This window comes from Helianthus annuus, chromosome 2, assembly GCF_002127325.2.
Source record: "Helianthus annuus cultivar XRQ/B chromosome 2, HanXRQr2.0-SUNRISE, whole genome shotgun sequence".
Classification (NCBI taxonomy): domain Eukaryota; kingdom Viridiplantae; phylum Streptophyta; class Magnoliopsida; order Asterales; family Asteraceae; genus Helianthus; species Helianthus annuus.
In genome coordinates this window covers 138,893,713-138,920,398 of record NC_035434.2, presented here as the reverse complement: position 1 = coordinate 138,920,398, position 26,686 = coordinate 138,893,713, and the positions used below count along the sequence as shown (strand labels likewise).

Below are 26,686 nucleotides of genomic sequence, written 5' to 3'. Positions count from 1 at the left end.
TATATATATATATATATATATATATATATATATATATATATATAGGGGAAGGTTCATTTGAGAAGAAAATTTTATTGAGAAGAAAAAGAATAAAAGGGTATAATTGTAAAACATTAAATAGTTTTTTTCTCATCTTATTTATTATTATGTTTGACTAATTAATTAGTCATTAAGACTATAATCCTCCACACTAAATATTTTTGCCTACACACATCAAAAGTTATCCTACACATTTCGAAATTAATCCTACACATATTGAAATTTATCCTACACAACTCGTAATTTATCCTACACGCCTCGTATTTATCCTACACTATAAATGATTTTTTATTTTTTGTGAAAAATATATATTTTAAAAATAAGTTACAAATTTAATATAGTTAGTTATTAAAGATGAAACTACCAATTAATGATGTATGTAAGTTTACTAATATACCCTTATAGTTACATTTAGTACACATATTAAATGAAGTCTAATGAAGCATTTTTATTGGTTGAAATTTCTTCTTTTTTCTTCTTACAAAGAATTTCTTCTCATTTGAACCCTCCACTATATATATATATATATATATATATATATATATATATATATATATATAGTTTTTTTGTTTTTATTTAAAGATAAAAAAGAAAAAAAAAGAATAAATGGATAAATTGTCAATCGTTCCTGAGGATTGCGAATTACCAAAAGTGTTCATGAGTTAACGATATAGTTTAACTCAGTTAGTGATTTGGATGGAAATGACAAAAAAAATGAAATCTCGGAGTCCGGTTACAAAAATATTCATTTTTGGACTGAAGTGACAAAACCATAGGGACGATTTTGGCATTTTACCCTTTAATAAATGTAAAAATGATTTAAACTAGTGTTATCGATGATGTCTTCAAGTTAACGCTACATTGTTTTTCTTTCTGATCAACGAAAGCCACTGGCCACCACACCTTACAAAACCATCGAACAACCATGCCCAAGTCATGATCTATACGCCTTAGTTTAGCAAGGTAGCGATTCGAATCCTTATCTACTACACCTTAGTTTAGCATGGTAACGATTCGAATCCTTATCTACAACTCTTGAATATTGTATGTTGGCGTATTCGATAAATATGGTTTGGGATACTCCCAACTTCTGGGAACTATAGTAGAAGATGAACGACCCAAAGCAAACCAACGAAATCCGGCTATTGTAGGATTTTACCAAAAATAACGAGGAGAAGCAAAGTATGTTATGAATGTTAAATATGGGAGATATGTCGTACTACAAGTTGTGTACCATCCAAAACCAATTTGTTTGGTTCAGTTAATCAATTAGGATGTTTTTTTGAAATGTTTTTCTTTATATATCAAATAAATAAACGTTCACAATTTATAATGTAAATAATTTATGTGTTAGTCAAAAGCATACATAAGTCATATCTATTTACATGTTTTGCTCTAAGGAGTACAAGTTTATAAGTTTATAATTATGTTACTGTTAATTTTGTTATCAAAATACAAGAAAAACAAAATAATACAGCAATCCACGTCTTCAAGCTACTTATCAAACAGGTTAAAAGAAATGGATGAGCATGGATAAAGAGGTTAATATGAGTGGTTTTTCTAATTGAAAAGACAATAGTATTTTAAGAGGGTGTAGCTTATGAAGCATATAGTTTGATACAACCGAGTCAATTTAAAACAATGTAACAGAAAAACTATTCGTAAAAACGGGTTAAACTGGTTGGCAAGCCATAAGTTATCTAACGGGTCGAGTTGTTGTAAATTAGTTGCAATCAAACTATTAACGAGTTGACTGATTGTAAATTAGTTGTGATCATGAAACTATAAACTGGTAGATGGGTTATAAACAAGTTGTGACAAAAGCGTAAACTTGTTAGGTTGAACCTATATATTATATATTTGATTATAGTCTTAAAGGAGCTAACAACTCGACATGTTTTATTATGATACAATCTGAACCCTACTAATTGGTCCACAATTTCAATCATATTATTAATAATTTGGACAATTGGGCCATTGTTTCAACAGGCTCCGTCATTCTACACGTTTAGATTGTAGGGTATTCTTAGTATAAAAGCGAAAAAAAAATAATACGCACTTAACACGTATCCCGTACTGCGGCTGCTAAACGATTAGGTCCGCCCATGTACTAAAATCTAAAATATGATTGTTTTCATTTGTAGTGGTGTATAATATAATTTTCTCTGAGCACTGCGCCACTGCCACTGTTCCTTTTCCACTTTCCCCCTGCAAGTTTTCGAATCACGGAATGCCCCTTTACCTTTTCAACTCTTTCAAATGTCTCCTAAAGTTACTGCTCACTTTCGCTAAAGAAAACCCTTTTTGTAACAATGAGATCTCCAATTTTGTGGATTATATTTTGGGGTTTTAAATAAAATCTGAAACTAAAAAACTGATCTAAGAAACTTTTGTTATTTTTTTCCTATATCGATTAACCAATACGGTTACTGTTCACGACTTGAAGAATGGTTAACTGAAAAATCACGAATTAATTTCTCGGGGCCTACATAAATTATATCCATGTTTGCGTTGAATTATTAACTCACATCAGGTCATTCCCTGTTGTTACATGGATTTTCCATAGTTGTTCTTCGTACCCGTGTAACGGTGAAGGAAGTAAGATTTTACTAGTTCAGATTCGTCTAGACCGCTGTATTGTGTCGATTGTCGAATCTCCTCTACCCAAGTAAATAATGCAGAAAAATCATTCATAATTTAATAATTTTTAGAGGACCCGGGGTGGAATAACTCACTAACCATTCCATCACTCACAACATCCAATCAGGTTCTGCCATGTCATCAACCATTATTTCCATCACTCACATCCTTTTTTGCTGGAAATGGTCATCACTTGTACAAATTTCCATCACTCACTAATTTAAAAAAAAAAAACACTCAAACAGCAACAATTTCATTTCTTCAACGCGTGTTCCAATTAACGCGTTAAACATTTAACGCGTGAAACTCCCATGCGGCGGCGGTGTTTGGTTTTTGATAACGAGTGATGGGGGGTCGAACACGGACCACCCCGGGTCCTCTTATTATATATTTATCAAATTTATCAAATGCTAATGAACAGTATTACTTTTTTAAGTTTTTTTTTTCTTTTATTCTTTAGCTTTCATCTATAAACAAATTTTAATAAGAATTATTTAACACATATAGTTTGACAGAAACTTATAATACGAGTTACAATTGAGTTAAACCGAATACGAAAAAGTGGTAGAGCCATAATATTGCCAAAGCCATATGTTTGGCACTCTCTTAAAAATAGATTTCATGTCTCATGTAAGAATACGTCTCTCACAAGGTACAATAGTAAGAAGTAATCGTCAACTACTAGTATGTCTTTTTACTATTGTAGCCTAAAATTCTCCTTGTATGTATTATGTCTCATATTTGATGTCAAATGACATGCATCTGTTGGGAAACAAGCGGTCTCAAGAATCCCCAACAACCCTCCCAAAGCAAACAATAGAGAAATATAACTGAACACAAGAATATACGTGGAAACTCCAAAACCGGAGAAAAACCACGGGCCTCTAGAGAGAAAGATCCACTATGCGACAAATTGTTACAATCACATAGACTAATCTCTCAAGCCACCCCCACCCAATTACACCCACACTTCTCCGAAGCGTTTAACTAAACAAACTTTCTACACTCTAAGACAAGAGAACTAGAAAAGAAAGAAAGAACAAAACACTTCTCTATCCATACGGGTTCAACTAAGATGTATCGGGATTTGAAGAGATACTTTTGGTGGAGTGGAATGAAGAGAGATGTTGCGGAGTTTGTGGCGAAGTGTCTTATATGCCAACAGGTAAAGATAGAACATCAACGGGCTAGTGGCTTATTACAGCAACTTGAGATTCTTGTTTGGAAGTGGGACGATATTACTATGGATTTGGTTACTGGGCTTCCTAAGACATTGAAAAAGAATGATGCAATATGGGTAGTAGTCGATCGACTTACAAAATCTGCTCATTTTCTACCTATTCAAGAGAAGTACTCTGCTAGCCGATTGGCAGAAATATTCCAGAAAGAGATCGTTAGACTTCACGGTACACCTGTATCAATTGTTTCAGATCGCGATCCACGATTTACATCACAGTTTTGGAAGGGATTTCAGAGAGCTTGGGGTACAAAGCTGAAATATAGCACTGCTTTTCATCCTCAAACAGACGGACAATCTGAGAGGACTATCTAGACATTAGAGGACATGTTGAGGGCTTGTGCCTTAGAATGGACGGGGAACTGGGATGAGTATATATGTTTGGTTGAGTTCGCGTACAATAATAGCTGGCATGCAAGTATCGATATGGCACCATTTGAGTTATTATATGGGAGAAAGTGTCGAGCTCCAATTTGTTGGAACGAAGTTGGGGAGGAAGTAATTGAGGGGCCAGAGTTAGTCAGAATTACTAATGAAAAAGTGGATTTAGCTAAACAAAAGCTGAAGGAGGCCTGGTCACGTCAGAAAAGTTACGCTGATAGGCATCGAAGGGAACTAGAATTTGCACCAGGTGATCATGTCTTTCTAAAAGTGTCTCCACGTAAAGGTGTTCATCGTTTTGGTCTTAAAGGGAAGCTTAGCCCCAGGTTCATTGGTCCTTTTGAAGTGTTGGAAAGGGTAGGAGAAGTGGCCTACCGCATCGCTTTACCTCCATCACTATCGCATGTGCATAATGTATTCCACGTCTCTACTTTAAGAGGTTACAACTATCACCCGCTGCATGTGGTGGAATACCCACTCCATAAGATTCAAGAAGACCTTTCGTGCGAGGAAGAAGCAGAAACAATCCTAGAACGAGAAGAACGGATAATGCGAAGGAAAACCATACCATTTGTGAAGGTGTTATGGAAGAATCATTCAGAAAGAGAGGCTACATGGGAACTCGAAGACTCAATTCGGGAGCGATATCCACATTTATTCTGATAGACAAGGTACGCTTTATATTTGATTTCGGGGACGAAATCATTTTTTTAGGGGTATGTGATATAAGAGCCTTCAAAAATCGAATAAATTAATCTTGTCTAATGCGAACAAAGTCTTAGCTGACCGACGTGTTCTTAGGATTTCTGCTAGGCATCGTTTAGAATTTCGGGGACGAAATTCAATTTAAGGGGATAGTGTTGAAATATCCGTAAAAAAATAATAATAACTCTTTAGGTTAACTTTCAAGTCAAACTATCAGTTGAACAAATAGTTTTATACGAAATAGAAAATGATATATAAATTAATTAATACATACTTTTTAAATAATAACCAAGTGTACAGAGTCAAACCCAATTCCCCTCCCCTTAACGCCACGTAGCCCTCATTTGGTTGTTACCGGAATCCTCGCAAACAAAATCGGAGGAACTTGTTATCCTGTGTTAATTATGTCTTATGAGAATAGAACCGACTTCAATTTCATCACAACTACTTCTACTCGATCACATTCACGTCCCTGCTGTTGTTCGCTTTTTCATCTTATCTTAAGGTAAACTACTGAACTTTTTCCATTATTAGCCCACCCATGATGTTGATGTTGAAACTTAGACGATGGTAATTGGTTGAGGGAACTGGGAAACAATAAATCACTAATTGAAATTTATACAGGATGAAACTAGGTCGAACTATTATTTATCTCCTAAATTACTATCTGGTGATGCTCACACCAGATCGATTTAATGGGTCAATTGTTCTTAGCCACCAAATAATTATCTTCATTCATATCTAGTTCTGCAGATGTGTCCTGTAGGTTTTCTGCCATCAATTTTCTTTGGACCATAAAATTGTAAGTTGAAATTGAAAGTGATCAGCAGCCAAAAAAAAAGAAAAGAAAAAAAAGAAATCCAGTTGGATGTTGGGGAGCAAATGGGTCAAAAGATTTTACTAAATAAGCGAACGGGTCAAAAGATTTCAATAAATGAATAAACGGGTCAGGCCCTGTTGCACTTTTTCTCTACTGGGTCGAGTCAAGTCCATTCCGAGTCCGCATTTTTTGTTTACTAATTTATAATCTCTGGTGGGTCCACTTTGTTTAGTCTATTGGTCCAATTTTTCCAAGTCACTCAAGATACGAATATGAAGTCCCCATTTTGGAAGTATCAAGTACAGTTCAGTTGTAAAGCTCCTTAATGGTTTTGATATGGTCCTTGGTTGGTTTAGTAACTTATATAGTTATAGCAAAGTATGTCAGCTATACTGAGTTCATAAGTTCTCTAAATTGTTTTCCTAAAGTAACAGAACTAACCACAATAACAATAAATTAAATTAAAATAATAATAAAGGTAGTAATATCTTTACCAGCAATATATATAAATAATAACTATTAGCGAGGTTGGGGAATTTTGAGAAAGAATAGTAGAATCGTTATTTAATACTCCTAATTTAGGTGTATAATTACTCATGTAGATTTTGTTGAGCACGTCGGTGGACCTTTGACTTGAGACTTTAGAAGTTCTTGACACTCGTTTCAGGTGCGGATGTTCTGCGATATTCTATTTATGTGCGAAATACATGCTAATCTCTTTATATAAAATCCGTCCCGCTGATCTACGACTCATTTGTATGATCTGCTTCCTTGCTTTTGAGCTAAATTGTTGTGTGCTTCTGAAAACTTATTAAATTCGTTTGCGTGCTATCGCTTTGATTATATTTGTCATAGGCTCTTTATGCTTAGTGCACATACTTTGGGTGTGAGGTTGGATTATGTGTTCACTCGAGCGACCTTAGAACCCTAGACTTGTAGACAGGAGATAGGGATACCGAGTCAACTACCTATGGAGGTACCATAGGCATGTTGTTGTGGCGCCAATAGCATGACACTTTCCGTGACGGTGTGATCAGTTCACGGCGTCTCCATTTTATTATGAGATTATATGTTTGTGGATTACTTATGCTCGCGGGAGAGCCTTTGGAATATTTGGGAGGCGTATGGATGCATCCTAGGATTCGATTTGACATGATGTGATTATTTGGGCGGTTGAGTAGTGTAGTGCCATACACACCTTCCGAATTTGGGATCCACTAGAGTGGCCAATCTAGTGTGTCATTTTGATACGTGATTAAATGTGAGATAAGATATAATTTGGTGCGTTTTCGATATTTTGATTTGTAGGGTACTCGGTATAAAATATTCCTAACCCTTGTTGATTCAGCCTTTATTTCTTGTCTTATTCTGGCGTGGTGGAGCTATTAGTCGGAGGAACTTTATAAAAAAATAATTTTTTACTATCCTTATTACTCGAATTATTATGTTTGTCTATTGTGTTCTGCATCCGAGTACTGGGCTATGAGCTCAGCCGCAATTTTTGTCTTTACGCGGCAGGTAATCAGGGTTGATTGGGGCTGTGTGCAGAGAGCGACTAGGATTTGAATCTATGGATTGAAGATATTTTTTTATTTCATGAACTTTTAGACTTCTGAATTAGTATCTATTTCTTCAGGTTGTTTTAGAACTTATAAGTTGGACCGTTTGGATAGTTGTTTTCTATGTCGGACTCCTGTAATTTAAGTTTTTATTTTGGACTTAAGGTTTTCTGTTAACTTCTGATGTAACCTTTTGTTCCACGTTTGGGACGGGGGTGTTACAATCCACATGCGGAATACCACCGCTTGGAGGCGTGACTGACCAGGATCCTAGCCACCAATCACATTGAACTCATGAGTATATTTAAATAAAACTCTCATTTATTAACAATAAGTGTTACAACGTTACAATAATTCACAGTTTACAGCGGAAGCATATTTAACTCGTTAAGTGTTTATAAACCACATGTATAAGCCCTTAGTCTTGTGATGCATTTCCAGGTAACTCGACCCATGACCACTCCAGCTTCTCAGACAACAAGTTCCTATTATATGCACCTAAGGACCTGCAGGGCATGTAACAACGAGTCAACAACAAAGTTGAACGAGTTCACAGTTGGGTGTTCGTTTTAAGTTGCTTACGAAAACATAGTTCATCTTTAGCTGGCTTACTTGCCGTGGTGGTTTCCCATAGTTGAAAATATGATTAATCAGTTTACCCTGTTTTCCAAACATATCCCTAGATGGTGGGGGTTTCCCACGTGGGATACCAGTTTACTCTGTTTCCCAAACCTTTATACGATATTTAGTGGGGGCTTCCAATGTTGTATGTTACTAGACTAGTTGTATCTATGGGTGTCCTTCCCAATCCGAGGACAGTGGTAAGTATGAGCTTACGTAGGTTTTACGTAAGTGCCATTCCCAATCCGAGGACAGTAGTGTGTATGAGATTACGTAGGTTTTACGTAAGTGCCCTTCCCATTCCGAGGACAATGGTACGTAGGTTTTACGTAGGTTTAGCGCTGGTGTCCTTCCCCATCCGAGGACAGTAGTACGTAGGTTTTAGCACCGGCGTCCTTCCCAATCCGAGGACGGTGGTAAGTAGTCTAGTAGTGATGAAAACACAGGTAGTCATTCAATTCCATTCCCAACCCACCAGGAATCCCATGCCTTGGAAAGAGTATGAACTCACCTCGGTTTGCTCGGTATGCTTAACTACTTGTGCACAACAATTCAATCAAATCCTATGGTATACACGTATACACAATCAGTTTATGTTCGAATTGTTTTCACATAAGCTAAAATCATTGGGTGCATGCCAGGTAGTGATCACTGATCAACACATAGTCGTTATGTAATTCATTCATGTTCACAGTTTATATGTATGTTCCTTATCCATGTCTAACAGCTAAGTGTATCGATCAAAACTAAATTATAATTGATATTATCACCATGCAAGATTTAACATATAATCAATCATTATCATGCTTGTTTCAAGACTACACATGGATTTTATTTTATTCAAAAGTTATCAACTTTGTCAGATCACATGTCATCAAATGTATTGGACCCCCAACTTGAGTTACGTGAATTGTGTATTATAATCACATGACTTTTGATATGTTCAATTAATGCAGTCTGCACCTGTTGACTTTCAAAAGTATTTAAACCACTTTGACTATGTTATGTGTGCTATACCTAAAACCAGTTCAGGGTTCATCGGCCCTCAATAACAGTCATTAACAGTCAGGAATTATCACGCATATTCATCAATACAAACAACTCAGTTCACTGTTCATATGATAGCCTAATCGACGAAACCCCTGCTCCCCGTTTTCATCGCAGACAGGTCGACGAAACACTCTTGTTTCGTCGGACCCTTTGTTTCGTCGACCCTTTGTTTCGTCGGCCCTTTGTTTCGTCGACATAACTTAAAAGTCAAAACACTTACAGAAACCCTACTGCCGTCATGCACATTAAGAACAATCAACAACATTCTCAGATTCGCGATTCCAATTCCTCAAATAATTAGCAACCCTAATCATGAAATCTTAGCTCACTATCATGCACGTTTTCATATTACTGATTCACGTATTCATATTACCGATTCACTTGACATTAACAGGTAGCATAATATTCATCCAACAAACAGATCCCTTGATTTTCGTTTAATGATCGTGTATATACACAAGATATAAATTTATTATTCAGTGTGTTCTAGTTGTTTAGCAATAAAGTATCAAACCCCTAATTAGTACAAGATCACAATCATCAGAACTTCATCAACCAAACCCTTAATCATAAATCAATATAAACATTAACCCTTGATCACAAATTCAGATTATACATAACAGGTTACAATAACAACATCAGTAACTCAACAAAACTACAAGAACTCGAATCTAATATTGACAGAATGCTAACCGGTAAGAGGAATGATCACCGATGCACAAGAAATCGTCTAAGGGACCAATGGGTGTTGCCGACTGTGAGTTGGGGGATTTAGGGTTCGAATAATTGTGTGGGTGCAAGATAATTATAACCGATACACGGCTGGACTTCACTTGGGCCGGAAGCCCATCCTGGCGAAACTCACTGTTTCGTCGGCCCAGTGATGACGAAACTCACTGTTTTGTCGAGTTCATGGTGGGGTTTTAATACTTGAGTTTCGTCGGGCAGTGTGATGGTGAAACCCTAAGTTTTGGCAAGCATAGATTCTTAACCTTTACATACTTCATACGCTCATAAAAACTAAACACGTTACACATTAATCATATAAATGATAACACAATATCTCAACATAACCAACGTGCACAATTATAAAGTAAACAAGTTACGCAAGCACAATCGTTACACAAATAGCATGTCGAAGAAAGGTCTTGAAAACTCGAGTTGTCACAGCATCCCCTTTCATGGTAGCGCGGGAATACCATAGGGATGACATAACTTCAAAAGAAATCATCACCGTCAACGACGGCGACATTGTTAGCTGTCTTGGAGCTCTTGCCGAATCTGCTCCACCTGGACAATTTCTCTTGACATGCCCAGACTGTCCACACTTCCAGCATACAGGAATCTTCTGTGAGTGCTTCTTCTTCTTCCTGTTCCCGCATATTAAAACCGTTCCTTCTGACGAAGTATGACCGCTACTACCCAGTCTTTTCTCTTTAGACAATAGCTTCTCAGTAACATCCGCATACTTCAGGGTTTCTTTCCCATACATCAGAATGGGCTTCATATGCTCATAGGAAGATGTCAAAGATAATATGAGCCTCAGTGCTTTATCCTCATCTTCAACCTTCACTCCAATAGCCTCCAGTTCTGACACGATATTATTAAGAACACTTAGATGATCTGAAATTTTTGTATCTCCATCCATACGAAGGGTATGAAACTGTTCCTTGAGATACAACCGATTTGAGATGCCTTTGCCTTGATACAACTGCTCAAGCTTCTCCTACAAATCCTTTGCAGTTGATATCCCATGCACATTTGCAAGAACATTCTTTGCTAGACACAAACGAATCGCACTTGCCGCTCTCAAATCCAAATCTTCCCATTCTTCATCATCGTCTTTACTGGTTCCGCTTGAATCCTTGCTTGAAACAGGGGTCGGTTTCCCCCTCAACGCCTTGTGTAACCCAGATTGAATCAACACATCCTTGACTTGAACTTGCCACAAACCAAAGTTAATTCTTCCATCATATTTCTCTACGTCGAACCTCATGGGACTGTATTTCGACATCGTATCATTATCTTCAAAAACAGTATTGTATACTAGAAAATATGCACCCAAGCCTATAAGCAGTACACCCAACAAAGGATTCCCAGGAAAGAGATGTGGGTCACAATGGACACACTTAAGTACCAAGTCTTTCCTAGCCAGAACCTTCCCAGGACAAAATGCGTATATCCGGCTCGCGTATAATTCTATCGTATACAAACAGTCAACCGAGACAACCGTATCCTCGTTTCTGATGTGGAAGATCAGACTAAGCTGCAACCACAGAGCATACTACGAACCTTCAAAATACCAGGACACCCTCCAAGAAAATCCGTTTCTGATGTGGAAGATCAGACTAAGCTGCAACCACAGAGCATACTACGAACCTTCTAAACCGAGACCTCCCCCAAAAACCTGGAGCTCTGATACCACTTGTTGGGAAACAAGCAGTCTCAAGAATCCCCAACAACACTCCCAAAGCAAACAATAGAGAAATATAACTGAACACAAGAATATACGTGGAAACTCCAAAACCGGAGAAAAACCACGGGCCTCCAGAGAGAAAGATCCACTATGCGACAAATTGTTACAATCACATAGACTAATCTCTCAAGCCACCCCCCACCCAATTACACCCACACTTCTCCGAAGCGTTTAACTAAACAAACTTTCTAAACTCTAAGACAAGAGAACTAGAAAAGAAAGAAAGAACCAAACACTTCAAGTGTATTTTTGGTTGGGACCCTTTGAAACCAAAGCCTTGGACTCCTTTTATAAGCTTGGAGTCCTCCCAAGCTTTCATCCTTGCACCGATGTGGGATGGGCACATTTTTCATATAGCCAAAAACCTAACAGCATCTACACTACCATACCATCTAAGACAAGGTTGAATGTTGTAGATTAATTAAGTTGATGTCATTGCTAAACCCTACTAAGCGCATAAAAATCTATAGGTCTTGTGATGCAACTGGCTCTAAGAGACTAGGATTAGCATAGTTGTTGGATATCCATGGTTACCTCTTGTATATTGACTTTTCCATAAAAACATGATTTTTTTTCCAAGTCTAGTGCATACATACAAGGCTTCCTAGCATTTTAGGAAATCCGTGCTTGATTGACTGTCATTATAGTATCGATTAAATATCAATAGAGTTTGGCTTTCTTAAACATTGCTTAATAATTTTTAATAACACATCCACAAAGCTTTTGTCGATAGTCGTTTGCAAATGTTTCACCAATGCATATGTATTCATCAAATTGGTCATCTCATGTGTCATATGGCAAGTGACGTATGGACACCTATGCATTTTTGTAAAAAGAAAAGACCATCTTTTCACACCACAATCATAATCCATGAGCATCCGTCTCCATAATCGAGCTTTCCAAAAAAACTAACGGATATGGTCACGAAATACGACGCCCCTGTACTCATTTGCCGTGGCTTTGTGAGAATCCAATACAACTGGTCTAACCATTGTTATAATACTTAAAATATTAAACAAATATAACTAAAAATGATTCTATAATAACTATGTCAACAAACATATCCTGGCATAATTTAATTATGTTTAATGTTTAATATAACGAATGAAAGAGTTTTTTTTTCTAAAATAGATTGGTGAAAAAATATTTATTAAAAATGATGATTTTGAAGTTATATTTATTTTTCTCTCTTAATTTCATTGGATTACTCCAATTCATTAGATAATTATTCATTTAGAGCATTCACATCCATTCCATCATATTTTCATCCCAAATTATACTAAAAAACACTACATTTTCTCTGTCATTTACAATAAAATAATATTTTTTATACCTTTATCATTACATTTTCTCTCACCTTCAGTCACAACCACTTTCAAAATATATTAAAAAATTATAGGGAGTGAATAGTGTCTCTCCAAATATACAGATGAACAGTAACATTTTCTCTCTACTCCACTCACAACCACTTTTTATACTCTTTATATTATAAAAACTCCACATACAGAATTTTATGGTATTGGGTCTATAACCTAATTTACTTTTTTTATAAACATTGAAATTAACTTTCTTTTTAATAAAACATACTTAAAAAAAACCTGTTTCTGATTTTTTTATATAATAATGTGATTGTAATAATTTCAATAATGCGTTAAATTTTTATTGTTTTTTTTACTTATACATCTTATATATAAATAACAAAATATAGCATACTTAAAAAAAAACTAACTTCACGAGCTAGAAATTTTCTACTCGTTGAGAACGAAGCTCAATATTTAATATCTTATTCTATTAGTTTTTAGTAGATTAGGGTTTTTTATTCAGAAAGGGATGACGACGCAGTTTGTTGCTCGTCTACCTGCTATCCTTATTTAATTTGTCTAAGTTATTAGAATGAAATATATTTTAAGATTAAAAAAATTGGTTTAAAAAACAATATATTAATAAAATATGTATTTTACATTTTTATCGTTCAGTTTATTTTTGTAACCCATTCATTAAATATTGTATCATTTTTTATTACCCATTTATTAAATATCATATCACTAAAAATTTGCAACTTCATAATTCCGCCAGTCCGATTTTTTATGTAGTAACGAAGTGTTCTAATATCGTATCAAACCGATACGAACCAATTAGGTGGTTTGGCACTACTGATACTGAATCAGTGTTGTATCGGTTTTGGTATTTTTAGTTCACGTACGGCAAAGGTGCCAACTTTATTGCAATTGTAAACGTCTTTTATACATGCTTGCATCAATAACTTTGACGGAATATAATTACATACTTCGAGTACCCAAAATGATGAAGACTAGATCAGACACAATTAGGCTTAACTACTAAAAGTTTTATATTTTATTTTACTAAAAACAAAGGTTTTGGTTTTAGTAATAAAAGTTTTTTTTAACTGTTGATAATAACCAGAAGAAAAATCTTTTTTTTTTCTAGTTACATATTTGTATAAAAATTACAAGTCGAAAGGAAATATAAAAGTTACCGTATAATTGAAATTAGTGTATACAGGTTTTTAAGAAAACTAGCTTTTAAAGCTGGTTTGTTAGAAAAAAAAGGGATAATTCTAATATTTATAAAAAAGAATAAGTTATGTTAGAGACTTTTTTTTTTAAATGCGTGAATTATTCGCGAAGGTCTGAAGGTCTAGCATACGCTGTTTTAACTGTGTCCCCGTTAGAGAGTCCCCTCGCACAATAGATCCCCGGGTAAATTACTTTTTGAGTCCCTATGTTTTATGGGTTTTAACCACTTGAGTCCAAAAGCAAAAAGTTTAACGACCTGAGTCCCCATAAACATTTTCTTTAATCATTTGCGTCCAAATTTCTAACTCCATCCACCAAGTCTGTTAACTGTGAGGGTAATTTGGCCATTTACACACAAAGTACAAATTTTTTATGCACATCAGTACAAGTATATTCTCTCTCTAAACTCCACCGCACAGCCACCATCCCCACCACTGCCCCATCATCACCGCCAACAACACACAACATTTCCAATTAATTTCAACACAAAATCACCTGACATTTTTCCAATTAGGGCTAAATCATCAACTAACGAACTAGAACCTGTAAAACCTCAATATTACCTCACATTTTTCCAATTAATTTGAACACAAGCACAATAAAAAGCAGAACTAACACAATTACCGTGAGGATTCGAGACACTCGTTCTTTCTAGCTGATCAGTAAGTTCTCGAACCTTCTTCAACGGCTCTATTCTCTCCAACTTAGGGTTAGGGTTCCTATGAATCTCCGTCGATCGGTGCTTCTGCATACCTAATCGGTTATTCATATGATGAATCTGAGTACTCCGATTGAATCGATCCACATATTCGTCTTCAGTTTGACCGATTCAATGTCTTAGAGGGTTTTGAATCTCATTTCCGTCATAAGAAGACACACTGCCTTCGTAACCTTAGTAATTCGAGGTGATTCAATCTAATATTCGACGGTGATTCAGATCTGAACTTTGGTATTCCGATAATACCAAACAAATCTGGCACAAAACCCTCTCAATTCTAAACCCGTTTCAAGTCAAACCACATCTTCATGAACAAGTTGATTTATCCGGTCCGTTTTTATTTCTTATGGCGTTTGATTTTTTCAGTTGCTTGCTGGGAATTTTGAGATGGAATCGGAGGCTGCTATGGTTTTTGGTGGTTGGTAGGGCTGCAAACGAACCAAACGTTCGGCGAACAGTCGGTGGACTGTTCGGCGGGAAGTTCGTTTGTGTTCGTTCGTTTATTAAACAAACAAACACGAACAAGAAATTTCGTTCGTTTAGTTAAATGAACAAACATGAACAGAAGTCGTGTTCGTTTGTTTATGTTCGTGAACGTTCGGTAACGTGTTCGTTTGTGTTCGATAGTTCATTAGTGTTTTTAGTTTTTATATTTATTTAACTATTTCAAAATCCCGACAAATTAAATATCTAATAAGTGTTAGTATATTATATATTCTGTTCATGAACGATTGTTTGTGTTCATTTGTTTCTATTTGTGTTCATAAACATTAGTTTGTGCTCATTTGTGTTCATCAACGTTCGTTTTTGTTCGTTGCCTAAAATTAACAAACAAACACAAACGAACACGAACAAGTTCCTTTCCTTAACAAACGAACACGAACATAAAATCTCGTTCGATAAGTGTTCGTGAACGGTTCACGAACACATATATTTCTTAACAAACGAACACGAACAAGGTCTTGTTCGTGTTCGTTCGGTTCGTTTGCAGCCCTAGTGGTTGGGGATTTTTGGTTCAGTGGTGGTTGTTTGGAGTAGCAGACGGAGGCGGCCGGAGAGAAAACTTACCGGTGGTTGGAGAATGGTTAGGGTGGTGATTGTTTGGAGAGAGAGAAAGAGACTGAGGGAGATGGATCAGGAGTAGCAATTGGTAGTGGTGATGTATATAGGGGCATTTATTTTTTTTATTTTATAAATATAAGGGTATTTTGGTCATTTAACTGTACTTAACCAAAAAATTCTAACAATGTTAGAAATTTGGACTCAAATGGTTAAAGAAAATGCTTATGGGGACTCAGGTCGTTAAACTTTTTCCTTTTGGACTCAAGTGGTTAAAATCCATAAAACACAGGGACTCAAAAAGTAATTTACCCTAGATCCCCAATTTAAACCCTCAATGAAAGACACCTATCATCCAAACTTGAACTTGAGACCTGGAGGGGAAAAATCACTCGGGTCCACCATAAATGTAACTTAAATACCCATGTCCATCACTAGAGCACTAGTGATGGCTATGTTAGATACCTAATACCATGATTAAATTAATAGTTATTTAATAATTCGGGGTTAATCAATGAGAGTAGGAGTGAGAAACAATTAAATCACTAAAACCACTATTTTTGTAAATATTTTTTCAAGAACACCATCGATATTGGTAAATCACTAAAAACACTATTTTTGTTAGATTTTTTTCAAGAAAAAAATCTCCTAATGAAATGGTAGACTTCACAATATACGTCAATTATATTTTATTTTATTTTATTACTATAAATAAGCAACAAAAATATGCAATACAACTTGTATTTTGTGTTTTGGGACTTTTTTTAAAAAAAAACTTGATTTTTCACTTTTAATCCAAAGGTTTTTATCTTTAGCAATTTTAACCCTACATAATTTGTTTTTTAACTTTAACCCAAAACTTTTCATTATTTGCAATTTAACTTTACAACTTTTGTCACTTATACTTTTCATCTTTCGCAAATTTTCGTTTTATGTATAGTTCTAAATTTTTCGAGTTAATACGACGCAACGTATGACTGTGGTTCAACTTTTTTATGTTTTGTTTCAAATTTTGCAAGTTAACACGGCGTAATGTGCATGTGTGCTTCAACGTTTTTACCTCTATTTTTCCATGTTTGACAGGTTCGTCGCAACACGCATATCCTAGGTCGAGTCAGTGTTGGTGGTCGATGACGGTTGTGTGGCATTAGTACTTGTTGACACCGTTTTACGCCCCGCCGAAACGCGTGGTGTGCTTTGGGGGTTTCTCAAAGAAAAATTAGTTATGCATATGGTTGTTGTTGTAGGACTAGGTTCACTTTTTATAAAATATAATTACAAAATATATAATAACGAGACCCTCGTTCTTCGTAGGAAATATCATAGTACAATACCGGTTGCAATAACTAAATAAAAAGAATATAAAATATAATTTTATATACCAATCTTGATTCAAGCCGCATCTCTGGTGGGTCCTTCACGCGCATTTGATAGCATCCTAGACTCGAGTATTCATCATCTTGAGTCTTGAAAAATACTCCTTGACTGCAACAAAGAGCACACTAAAACGTTGACGAATTTGGTTGAGGCACGTGTTCAACACGCTTCCCTTAAAACAGATTTCGCGCCTCTACTAAAGACGACGTGTCTGTCTCCCAGGGTACAACAGCCGAAGCAGTATGTACTGTCGAAGATAGCCACGCGCCCGAGGTTACACCGGATAAAATTATAGTGTTAAAACTTGTGGAAAATAATGATATGAAGATGATGAAATTGAATAGAGACAACATATCTCTCTAAGTACCCAACACGTGGGTCTTCAAGTATATCTAAGAACTCTTCTAATTTTTCCTTTTAAAATTCTACTTTCAAATCTCTACTTGTAATTAGCTTCATCAAGTTAGGCACATAACCTACATTGCATACAAGAGATATGTGGTAGAGAAGAGTCTCACTTTATTAGAGACTTTATTAGAGAAATAAACTCTAATAAAAACTTATAAATTAACATAAAAACTCCACTTAAGAGTTTATCACCCATATGAAGAGTATAGTAAATAATTATAATTTCACTAAATTAATATCCATTCATACCATCTAAATTTCCAACAGTTGTAACCTTGGCTTTGGGGGTTTTCCAAAAAAACAAATTGATTTTTTTTTACATTTTACCCAAAAGTATTTCATAAATTACTTTTAACCCAAAACTATTTATTTTTTTACTTTTAACCCAAAACTTTTTATCTTTTGCAAACTATCATCACAATTCTTTTTTACTTTCAACTTTGGTCCTTTATAGTTTTCATTTTACGCAAATTTTTCGCTTTATGGTTGGTTCTAAATTTTGTGACTTAACACATCGCAACGTGCGTCTTTGTTTTAATGTTTTTACGTTTCGTTCTAAATTTTGCGAGTTAACATGACGCAATGTGCGTGTGTGGGTGAACGTTTTTACATCATCTATTTTTTCTCGTTTGACAGGTTTAACATAAAGTTCGAGTCATAGATCGACTTAGTTATAATTAAAAATCTCCACCGCATTGCGGCGGATCGCAATTCTAGTTGAATATAAAAACAACTTGTCAAATTGGTCCTAATCATTGGTATTAGTCAAATCAACAATCTAGTAGTGATATATTTCTGTGGGAAAATAGCAAAAATGGCCAAGACTTGGTCAACTTTTCGAAAATGGCCAACTCAAACGTCTTGGGGAGACGCCACCAATGGGGTCTAGCGTCTTGGCGGCTGACCAACCATACGCTGCCACGTGTCCGACAGTAAACTCTGGCGTCTGGACGTCTTGGCTGAGACGTTTCACACGGCTTGAGACGTTTCATTATGGCTGGCCATTTTTTCAGACGGCTTGAGACGTTTCCACCCGACTTGAGCCATTTCACTATCTTTAGCCGGCTACATCAGCTCGAGCCAGATTTCTTATTTTAACACGTTTGTTTTATGAATTGAAGACGTTTATGTACGAGTCTAAGACATTTTATTTGGAAATTTAAGACGTTTTACATTTATTTAGAGGGACCCCTTATTTAAATACTTTACATTATGAAAAACCGTATTTGAGTTATAAATCTAAGATTCTAAGAGTTTGTTTTTTTGGAATTATCTCACAACATGAGGGTCAAGTTTGTTGTTTATACTGGGGGGAAGTGGGATGTCATTAACGGAAACATTGAGTATGTTACTCATGGCGATTCAAGGAGACGTGGTTTAGAAATTGAAACAGATCATTCATATAATAGTTTTTTAAACTATGTTTCTAAGATGTGTGATACTCCAAACATTATGCGGTTGTCATACCGGATGTCTACGTTTACTGATCTGATCGATATAATTAATGATCGAGATGTTAGATTTTTTTTGATTTGGCGACGCAGAATCCTTTTGAATTATATAAAGTATATGTTATTCAAGAGTTTGGTGTTGGTTCCTCTGGTTTTTCTAACTCCAGATCTAAATATTTCAGTAAAAGAAAGTGTTGATGTTTTAAACGATGAGTGTCCTATTTTAGAAAATAATTTTGAAAAATCATCCACTTCTAACAACGAATCAGCTTCTTCATCTATAGTGTTTGAGGCCGGTCATATATTCAATAACAAAGAAGAGATGAAGCTTGAGTTGGGAAAGAAATGTTTGTTAGAGCATTTCGAGTTTAAAGTTGATAGATCATCAAAGACACGGTATGAAGTGTCATGCATGGGTGATGGTTGTGAATGGCGATTTAAGGCATACGCTATTCCTGGTGGTAGTTTATTTTTTGTTAAACATATGAACAATAGACACACCTGTTCGAAGACGCAAACACACCCACATTTCCGTCAGGCTAACCCAAAGGTTTTGGGTCACTTTTTAAAGGAACAACTAAAAGACAGTGGTAGGATATATCGAGCGAAAGAGATTGTCAAAGATTTTAGACAAAGGTTTGAGGTTGAGATAACAAAGCTTCAAGCTTGGCGTGGTAAAAGCCATGCACTTGAACTTCTACAAGGAACAACCCGAGACTCTTTTGCCGAACTACTAATATACTGTTACAATTTGAAGCTTGCAAATCCTGGAAGCGTTACTCACATCTTGGTTGATGAGCAGAGTCGTTTTGAAATGGTTTTTGTTGCTTTAGGTGATGCGGTAATTTACACCTTTTCTTTTGTACTTGCTCTTATTTTTTTAAAGTAACATGGGTTTTGATCTTATTTTGTTATCATTAATTTTCAGATTCGTAGCTTTATGTTTAATCTAAGACCGGTCGTTATCATTGACGCGGCACACCTAAAGGGTGAATTTAAAGGGACGTTGTTTTTAGCAGTGGGCATGGATGGAAATAATCAGATTTTACCAATTGCTTATGGCATTGGAAAATCAGAGGATGGTGAATCTTGGACATGGTTTCTCTCAAAGCTTAGAGACCGTGTTGGTGAAATAACAGATATGGCGATCATTTCGAATAGGGCGAATTCTATACATGTAGGTGTTAGAAACGTGTTTCCACGGGTTTACCACGGGTTGTGTTGTCGTCATTTAATGATGAATTTACGTTTGCCTTCGTCTAAAAAAAAGAGTACGAGGCACTATGGTGGAAGACATGTAAATCTTATTGGATGTCTGACTTTAACGAGTCATTCAATGCTTTGTGTCTTGCCGTTCCTAGAATACGACAAGTTTTAACAAATATTGGGTTTGGTAGATGGGCAAGAGCTCATTGTCCTAGCAATCGATACCACTATATGACATCTAATAGTGCGGAGTCTATTAACTCTTTGTCTAGATTCTCGCTTAAGATGCCGATAACGCAACTTATCGAATTCTTCCGCGAGTCTGTACAAAAATGGTTTTATGACCGTCGACTGCAGGGCATGCAGGAGAGCCACTCACTGACTCAGTGGGCACAGAAGAAAATTTTAAAGAAAATTAAAGGGTCTAGAACCTGGAATGTTGCAGGCATCGGGGTAAACAGTTTTGTTGTTAAAGACGGTGGGAAAAAGGGTGTAATTGATTTTTTGAATCTTTCGTGCAGCTGCCGTGTCTGGGAAGTTTCGGGTCTACTTTGTGGGCATGTGATTGCTGTTTCAAGATTTTTAGGTGAACCTAACTGCAGTCATTATGCATTCTCGTGTTATTCAAACGAAGTATACAAAAAACGTATGAAGAATCGATTAATCCTCTGCCTCATAGGTCTAAATGGGTGATACCAGAAGGCCTTGGCAGTGTATTACCCCCGCATATTACAAAACGTCAATCTGGCCATCCAAAAGAAAACACCTGAATCTTATCTCGTGGGGAAGAGCCCGTTCAGGTATATTGTTCGCGGTGTCGAACATACGGCCATGTTCGTGACGTTTGTTTAGATCCAATGCGATCACAAATTCGTTCATGTAAATCATCAGGCAAAGGAAAAGGGAAAGAGATAGAAACCCTGAGTCCAACGGATGACATTTGTCCATCTTATAATTTAGCAGAATTTTAATAATAGCTTAGTTTTTTTATGTTTTAGTTAGGAAAATCATGTAACAAATTCTCGTAACCGCAATAGTTGTGACAACCCTCAATTTACATGTATTCCGTACAATTTATTAGTGTTAATTAAAGTGCTTGATGACTGTGCTGAATCATTTAACTGCTCTCTGATTACTGTGATATACTTACATGTGTTTGTTAACGTACTTGGCTTGTGCAGAAAACTTGACTAAATGGTCCTGAATATTTTCCTATGTGTTAGGAATTAATTGTGGTCCTGATATATGAAACAATCTTTATAACTAGATTATGATCTATTATTTTAATTGATTTAGCTTGTGAAAGTTGCCAAGATATATGAAACAATCTAATATTATATTGGATATCTTGCTTAAAGATCTAAACAAAATATGAAGGTGTAAGAATATAAGTATGGTGCATATCCTTGCAAATCATTTCATATCTTACAAAAATCAGCCAAATCTAATATTATATTGGATATCTTGCTTAAAGATCTAAACAAAATATGGAGGTGTAAGAATATGAGTATGGTGCATATCCTTGCAAATCATTTCATATTAATTGTGTTACAAAAATATATGTATAAGACGCCTTATGGAACAATTTAACAACTTAACGGAACAGTATCCGACCGAACAACCGGACATTACCCGGGACACCAAATTTTTGCCAAACACATTGTTTAATTATTTCTTGGCTTGTCATGATCCCCGTCTACCATAACACCCACTAGAATATCTACTAACTAACATATCTAACTATATACTTGGAATTTAACTATTAGTTACAAACTTACCATGAAATTTTACACTTAACCCCCCCCCTAGCCAATCGGTCACCATCACCACCATATCTCTACACCATACTTCCTAGATTATATCTTATATTTTATTTAGATTTTACTTGTTGTAGTGAACAAGATATTAGAATGTAAGATTATATGTATGGACCATATCTTTGAAAGATCATTTATGTCTTCATTCATATCTCACACCTTACTTCACACCCCATCTCCCTCACCTCTCCTCTCCCTCTCTTGGTTCAACATAACCGCCCATCACCACCACCATTTCACAACCATCTCTTCCATTTTCAAGTTTCATTTAGGTGCTTGAAGGTGAATCAAAGATGCTTGAGCTTGTAGAACTTCAAGAAGAGCTTTGCTTCTTGCTTCTTCATCATCTCTTCTCATCATCTTTTCACTAGATTCTACCCTAGCTATAAGCTAGTAGTAAGCTCTCGTTTAACCCTTGATTATCTTACTTTTATGGCTAATATTTGTAGAATGATGTTTATTTCACAAGAACACTAAAAAGGGTTTAACCAAGAAGATGAAACATGATGTACTTGTGTTAGTATGAAGTTGTTTTGATATGTACTGAGTATTTGCTGATTTACTTGTTGATATTGATGTGGGATATTGTTACGATCACTAAATATAATTAACGAGATCAACCGAACACAAACTAGTAAGCTAGAGACCAAAAACAGCAATCTGTCCATACTTTACAGCCAACTTCAGTTGGCTGTAAGCAGGTCATAAACTCAACGAAAAACCGATATTTTGAATCTAAAATATTTCATTATGAAATACGGTTCTAATGGCACCGGAATCGTAATTTTTGGACTTCGTTTACTATTTTTAAAGAACCGATTCGTAACAGCAGCTTAGGCTGAGTTTTTACAGAAATAAATGAGCATTGTATTTTCTGTTGTAACTTGTATTCTGTGTAGAATCGGACCATGAAATTTATACAGTAGATGACAACCGATGCATGTGTAATTACCCCTTGTAAATCGGACACTCGATGAATTTTTAATAAATTGTTCCGTGGACTGTGGTCAGAAATACATAAATCTGAGTTCAGTCCGGAAGATGAATTTTTATAAAATATTGTTAGTGAACCGGACCCCGGGTATTTTTACACAATTAAATTTGGAACGTTTAAGACATTCTTTAAAAATTTGGAAATTTTTGGAATAATTTAACTATTTTATTTAAATGTCCGAAAACAGCCGGTTTTGAATATAAATGCTGAATTGAGATAAGTTGTGACTTGCGTGTCTAAATGTCGGGTATGCTATCCGTGAATGATCTAACATGTTATATATGTTATGTGCATTATCGTATGTTTGATTTTGAGTGGGGAATGGATGGGAAACTTAGAGGGCATAAACCGTTAAAGTGATGCATGTTATGTGATAGATACGTGTAGGAACTTTGTGTTCTATTTGAAAGCCACTAAATGACTAACTGGTAAATCATACTAGGACGTGATTGACCGACCTTGACTGTTAGCTATATTGAGAATCTAACCGAGCAAACCGAGGTGAGTTCACACTCTTTCTAAGGCATGGGATTCCCAGGAGTTTGGGAATGGGATTGATTAACTACTTGTACTATCATTACTATTAAACTACTTTTTACTGTCCTCGGATTGAAGGGCACGTACGTAAAACCTACGTACACGGTCATAAGACCATCAACTCTATCACTTTAAGTCCCTCGTTTATCGACTTAATCGCCGAGGCCTATGGCGAGCGGGTCATTAGTTAATAGCGCTATTAGGTTTAACAAACCTCACACCATGCCAGTCGGACGGGCGTGTACTAATGGACTATGGGCAAAGGGTCAATGCTGATAGACATTGACTATGGGCACCTCTTATATTTTCGTAGCAGTCGATACGCGTGGTCTAGCAACACATGGGAAACCCCCACTAACCTTCGCAAACATGTCAGAAAGACCGCGATGCAAACTCATACGATACATGGTTTTCAAAACGAACAAATGATTTACGAAACGAATGCTATAACCAAACAACCAACTGTGAATTCACTCAACTTTGTTGTTGACTCGTTGTTACATGCCTTACAGGTCGCTAAATGCTTGGAGCTTGCACGAGGAAGGAGTCGTTGTGGTGTACGGACGGTTATGTCCCGTGTTTAATATATAATCCTTATGAACTTATTAAACTTGCGTTTGAAACTTTAACTTATAAACTATGGACTCATATTTTGGACTTTACGTTTATGCTTCCGCTGTTTAAATTAAAACTTGGTTAACTAGCTTTCGGTCACCAATCGTATTGTGGTTGGCTTTAATTACTTAAATACATAGTTCAGTATGATTGGTGGCTCGATCCTGGTCATGTCACGCCTCCAAGCGGTAGTACTCCGCATGGTGGATTTTGGGGGTGTGACAATAGTAATTAGTACTTTTAATTTATATAAGAATTAAATTTTACAATGCGTACGTCCAGCCTTCAAAAATTAGTTGGTGTGTAGTGCCCGGCGTAGAGTTCATCAGCCATGTAGCGTCTATATCTGACACAAGAATCCTGCATGTTTACTTCGTTCCATGTCAATGAACGGTTGTAAACTAGATTTTCCATTAGCATACATATGATAACACCTGAGTTTCGGCCAATATGAGCTCCGTGATCAGGCCACACAACATCCCCGCAATACTCTAAGGCTTCTACACTATCTATCCCCGAGTGTTGCCAGTACGATATACGGCCCAGAAACCACACGAATGGAGATTCAAATTCTAAAAGAATTTGATGTATTTTCCTGTGTATGCAAAATCCTTCTCCGCAATTACTTAGGTTACAGTTATCGGGAAAATAAGCATATATTTTAAGCGAACGCATATTTATTTTTAGAAGTAACCAGTGGTTTTTGTTGTGCGCTACGGGCATGTAAATCTGCAAAAAATTGAAACGTAAATAAGACCCGGAAAAGGTATTATTTTTAGGGATTTTTTTTTTTAAAGTTACAAATTATTTAAAAAATCAATGTTTTTTTATAAAAATAAAATATAAAAATTGCTAATTTCTTTAAACAGAAAGTTTATTTTTAAATTTATTAAAATACGTACAAGTCTATTATTTCCTTGTCAAATGTTGGTGTAAAAAAGTAAAGGTCTGCAAATTTATAAAAAGCGTACATTCCGAATAAGCATATTTCACAATGTACCGTATCAACGTCCCAAAAAGGGAGGAAAAAATTCTTTTGAACCGTCTCCATATCCGTAGGCCTCTCTATTTTGTTCTATTATCATGTTAAAAAAGTAGGCGGGACTACTGTCCACCGATAATCATTTGACGACATCGCCCTCAACCGTCTGTGAAGCTCCCGTTGATATATCAGCTTGTTACACCATGCATTGATATGCTGAGAAAAATATGGTAAACGTTTGACTAAAAAAAACACTATGATTAACAGGAAAGGTATTTCGAAGGTACCGTTTCCTGAATAAATCCGTTTCCACAAAATCCAAGTAATCCACCCCACCATTCTTTTCCGAGAGGTGTTTTACCCATGTAGGTTGAGTAGCAAGTTGGAGTATCGCCGTCATAGTAAAACTCTAGAATATTTGGCGACCAATGTTCAAACCGATCATTTTGGTTTATCCAAATGGTGCGTTGCACGGAATGAGGAATGTTTGAGTAAGACATCCGGTGTGGCATTATTGACATAGTGAGGGCACACATATATATACACACATGTTCACAATAAATATGTAAATATATAATGAATTCTGTTTTATAAAATATAACTTAATACAAATCATTGAATACATTCAATACCGTCCTCTTCTATCTCGTCGACCGATTGTTTAGGAATAAGCGAGTTGTAGAAAAGTATCGAAAGATGGCGCCTCATCCTTGTAGCCGTTATGCTTGTGTCTTCACCATAGTTAATATAAGTTTATTTATTTTGTTATATAAACACTAACCCGGTTAGTGTCTATAGTTAATATAAGTTTATTTATTTTGTTTTAAACAGAAATTCTTAACTGAGTTATTCTTTTACCAGTTTACCAGTTTGGTCCCTACTCAGTTAAGAAATCTTAACTGAGTTATTGTTTTAGAAAGAAATTCTTATATAAACACTAACCCGGTTAGTATCTATAGTTAATATAAGTTTATAAAATATCAATTTCAGTCCCTGGAGTATAAGTTCAAGAAATTGACCAAATGAACTCGTAAGCCTAAACCCGTAAGCCCAACCCCGTAAGCCCAAACCCGTAAGCCCAACCCCGTAAGCCCAAACCCGTTAAAGAAAATATAAAACATTATATTAAAAAAAGAAAATACATGCTAAACATTAAATTAAAAAAACCAAATATATACAAAAGAAAAAAACAACATTACATTAAAAAAAAAACAAAGATCTAAATCCAAACCCTAATCGTTTCCTACTGGGCGACATGTTCGAAATCATGTCCTTTATCGTGGCGAAAGTTGATGAGGGCAACCGTCTTGATGTCCTCCTCGCGAAGGCCCTGGGATGAATCCTCCACAGACTTGTAGTAACCCTCGAACTTCTTACACTCCAAGCGTATAACCAGAAACCTTAAAGATAAGGCGTCAACGGTGCGGTCGTGGTCCGGACCACAGAGTTGTGCAAAA

General features: G+C 35.9%; 2 protein-coding genes and 1 long non-coding RNA gene across 3 annotated transcripts; all 3 read left to right on the top strand.

Moving 5' to 3' along the window:
- The first annotated feature begins 4,342 nt into the window (after nucleotides 1–4,342).
- On the top strand, nucleotides 4,343–4,960 carry LOC118485847. The gene has a single exon (XM_035982338.1). The coding sequence runs from the start codon at nucleotides 4,343–4,345 to the stop codon at nucleotides 4,958–4,960; it is 618 nt and encodes a 205-aa protein (XP_035838231.1).
- A 364-nt stretch (nucleotides 4,961–5,324) lies between these two features.
- LOC110906287 lies at nucleotides 5,325–7,504 on the top strand. Its single transcript, XR_002573806.2, has 3 exons — nucleotides 5,325–5,507; nucleotides 6,425–6,489; nucleotides 7,341–7,504. It is a non-coding gene; the product is annotated as an uncharacterized LOC110906287 (long non-coding RNA).
- An 11,404-nt stretch (nucleotides 7,505–18,908) lies between these two features.
- On the top strand, nucleotides 18,909–20,977 carry LOC118485846. The gene is made up of 3 exons (XM_035982337.1): nucleotides 18,909–19,919; nucleotides 20,007–20,259; nucleotides 20,349–20,977. The coding sequence occupies exons 1-3, from the start codon at nucleotides 18,909–18,911 to the stop codon at nucleotides 20,975–20,977; spliced, it is 1,893 nt and encodes a 630-aa protein (XP_035838230.1).
- The last annotated feature ends 5,709 nt before the right edge of the window (nucleotides 20,978–26,686 follow it).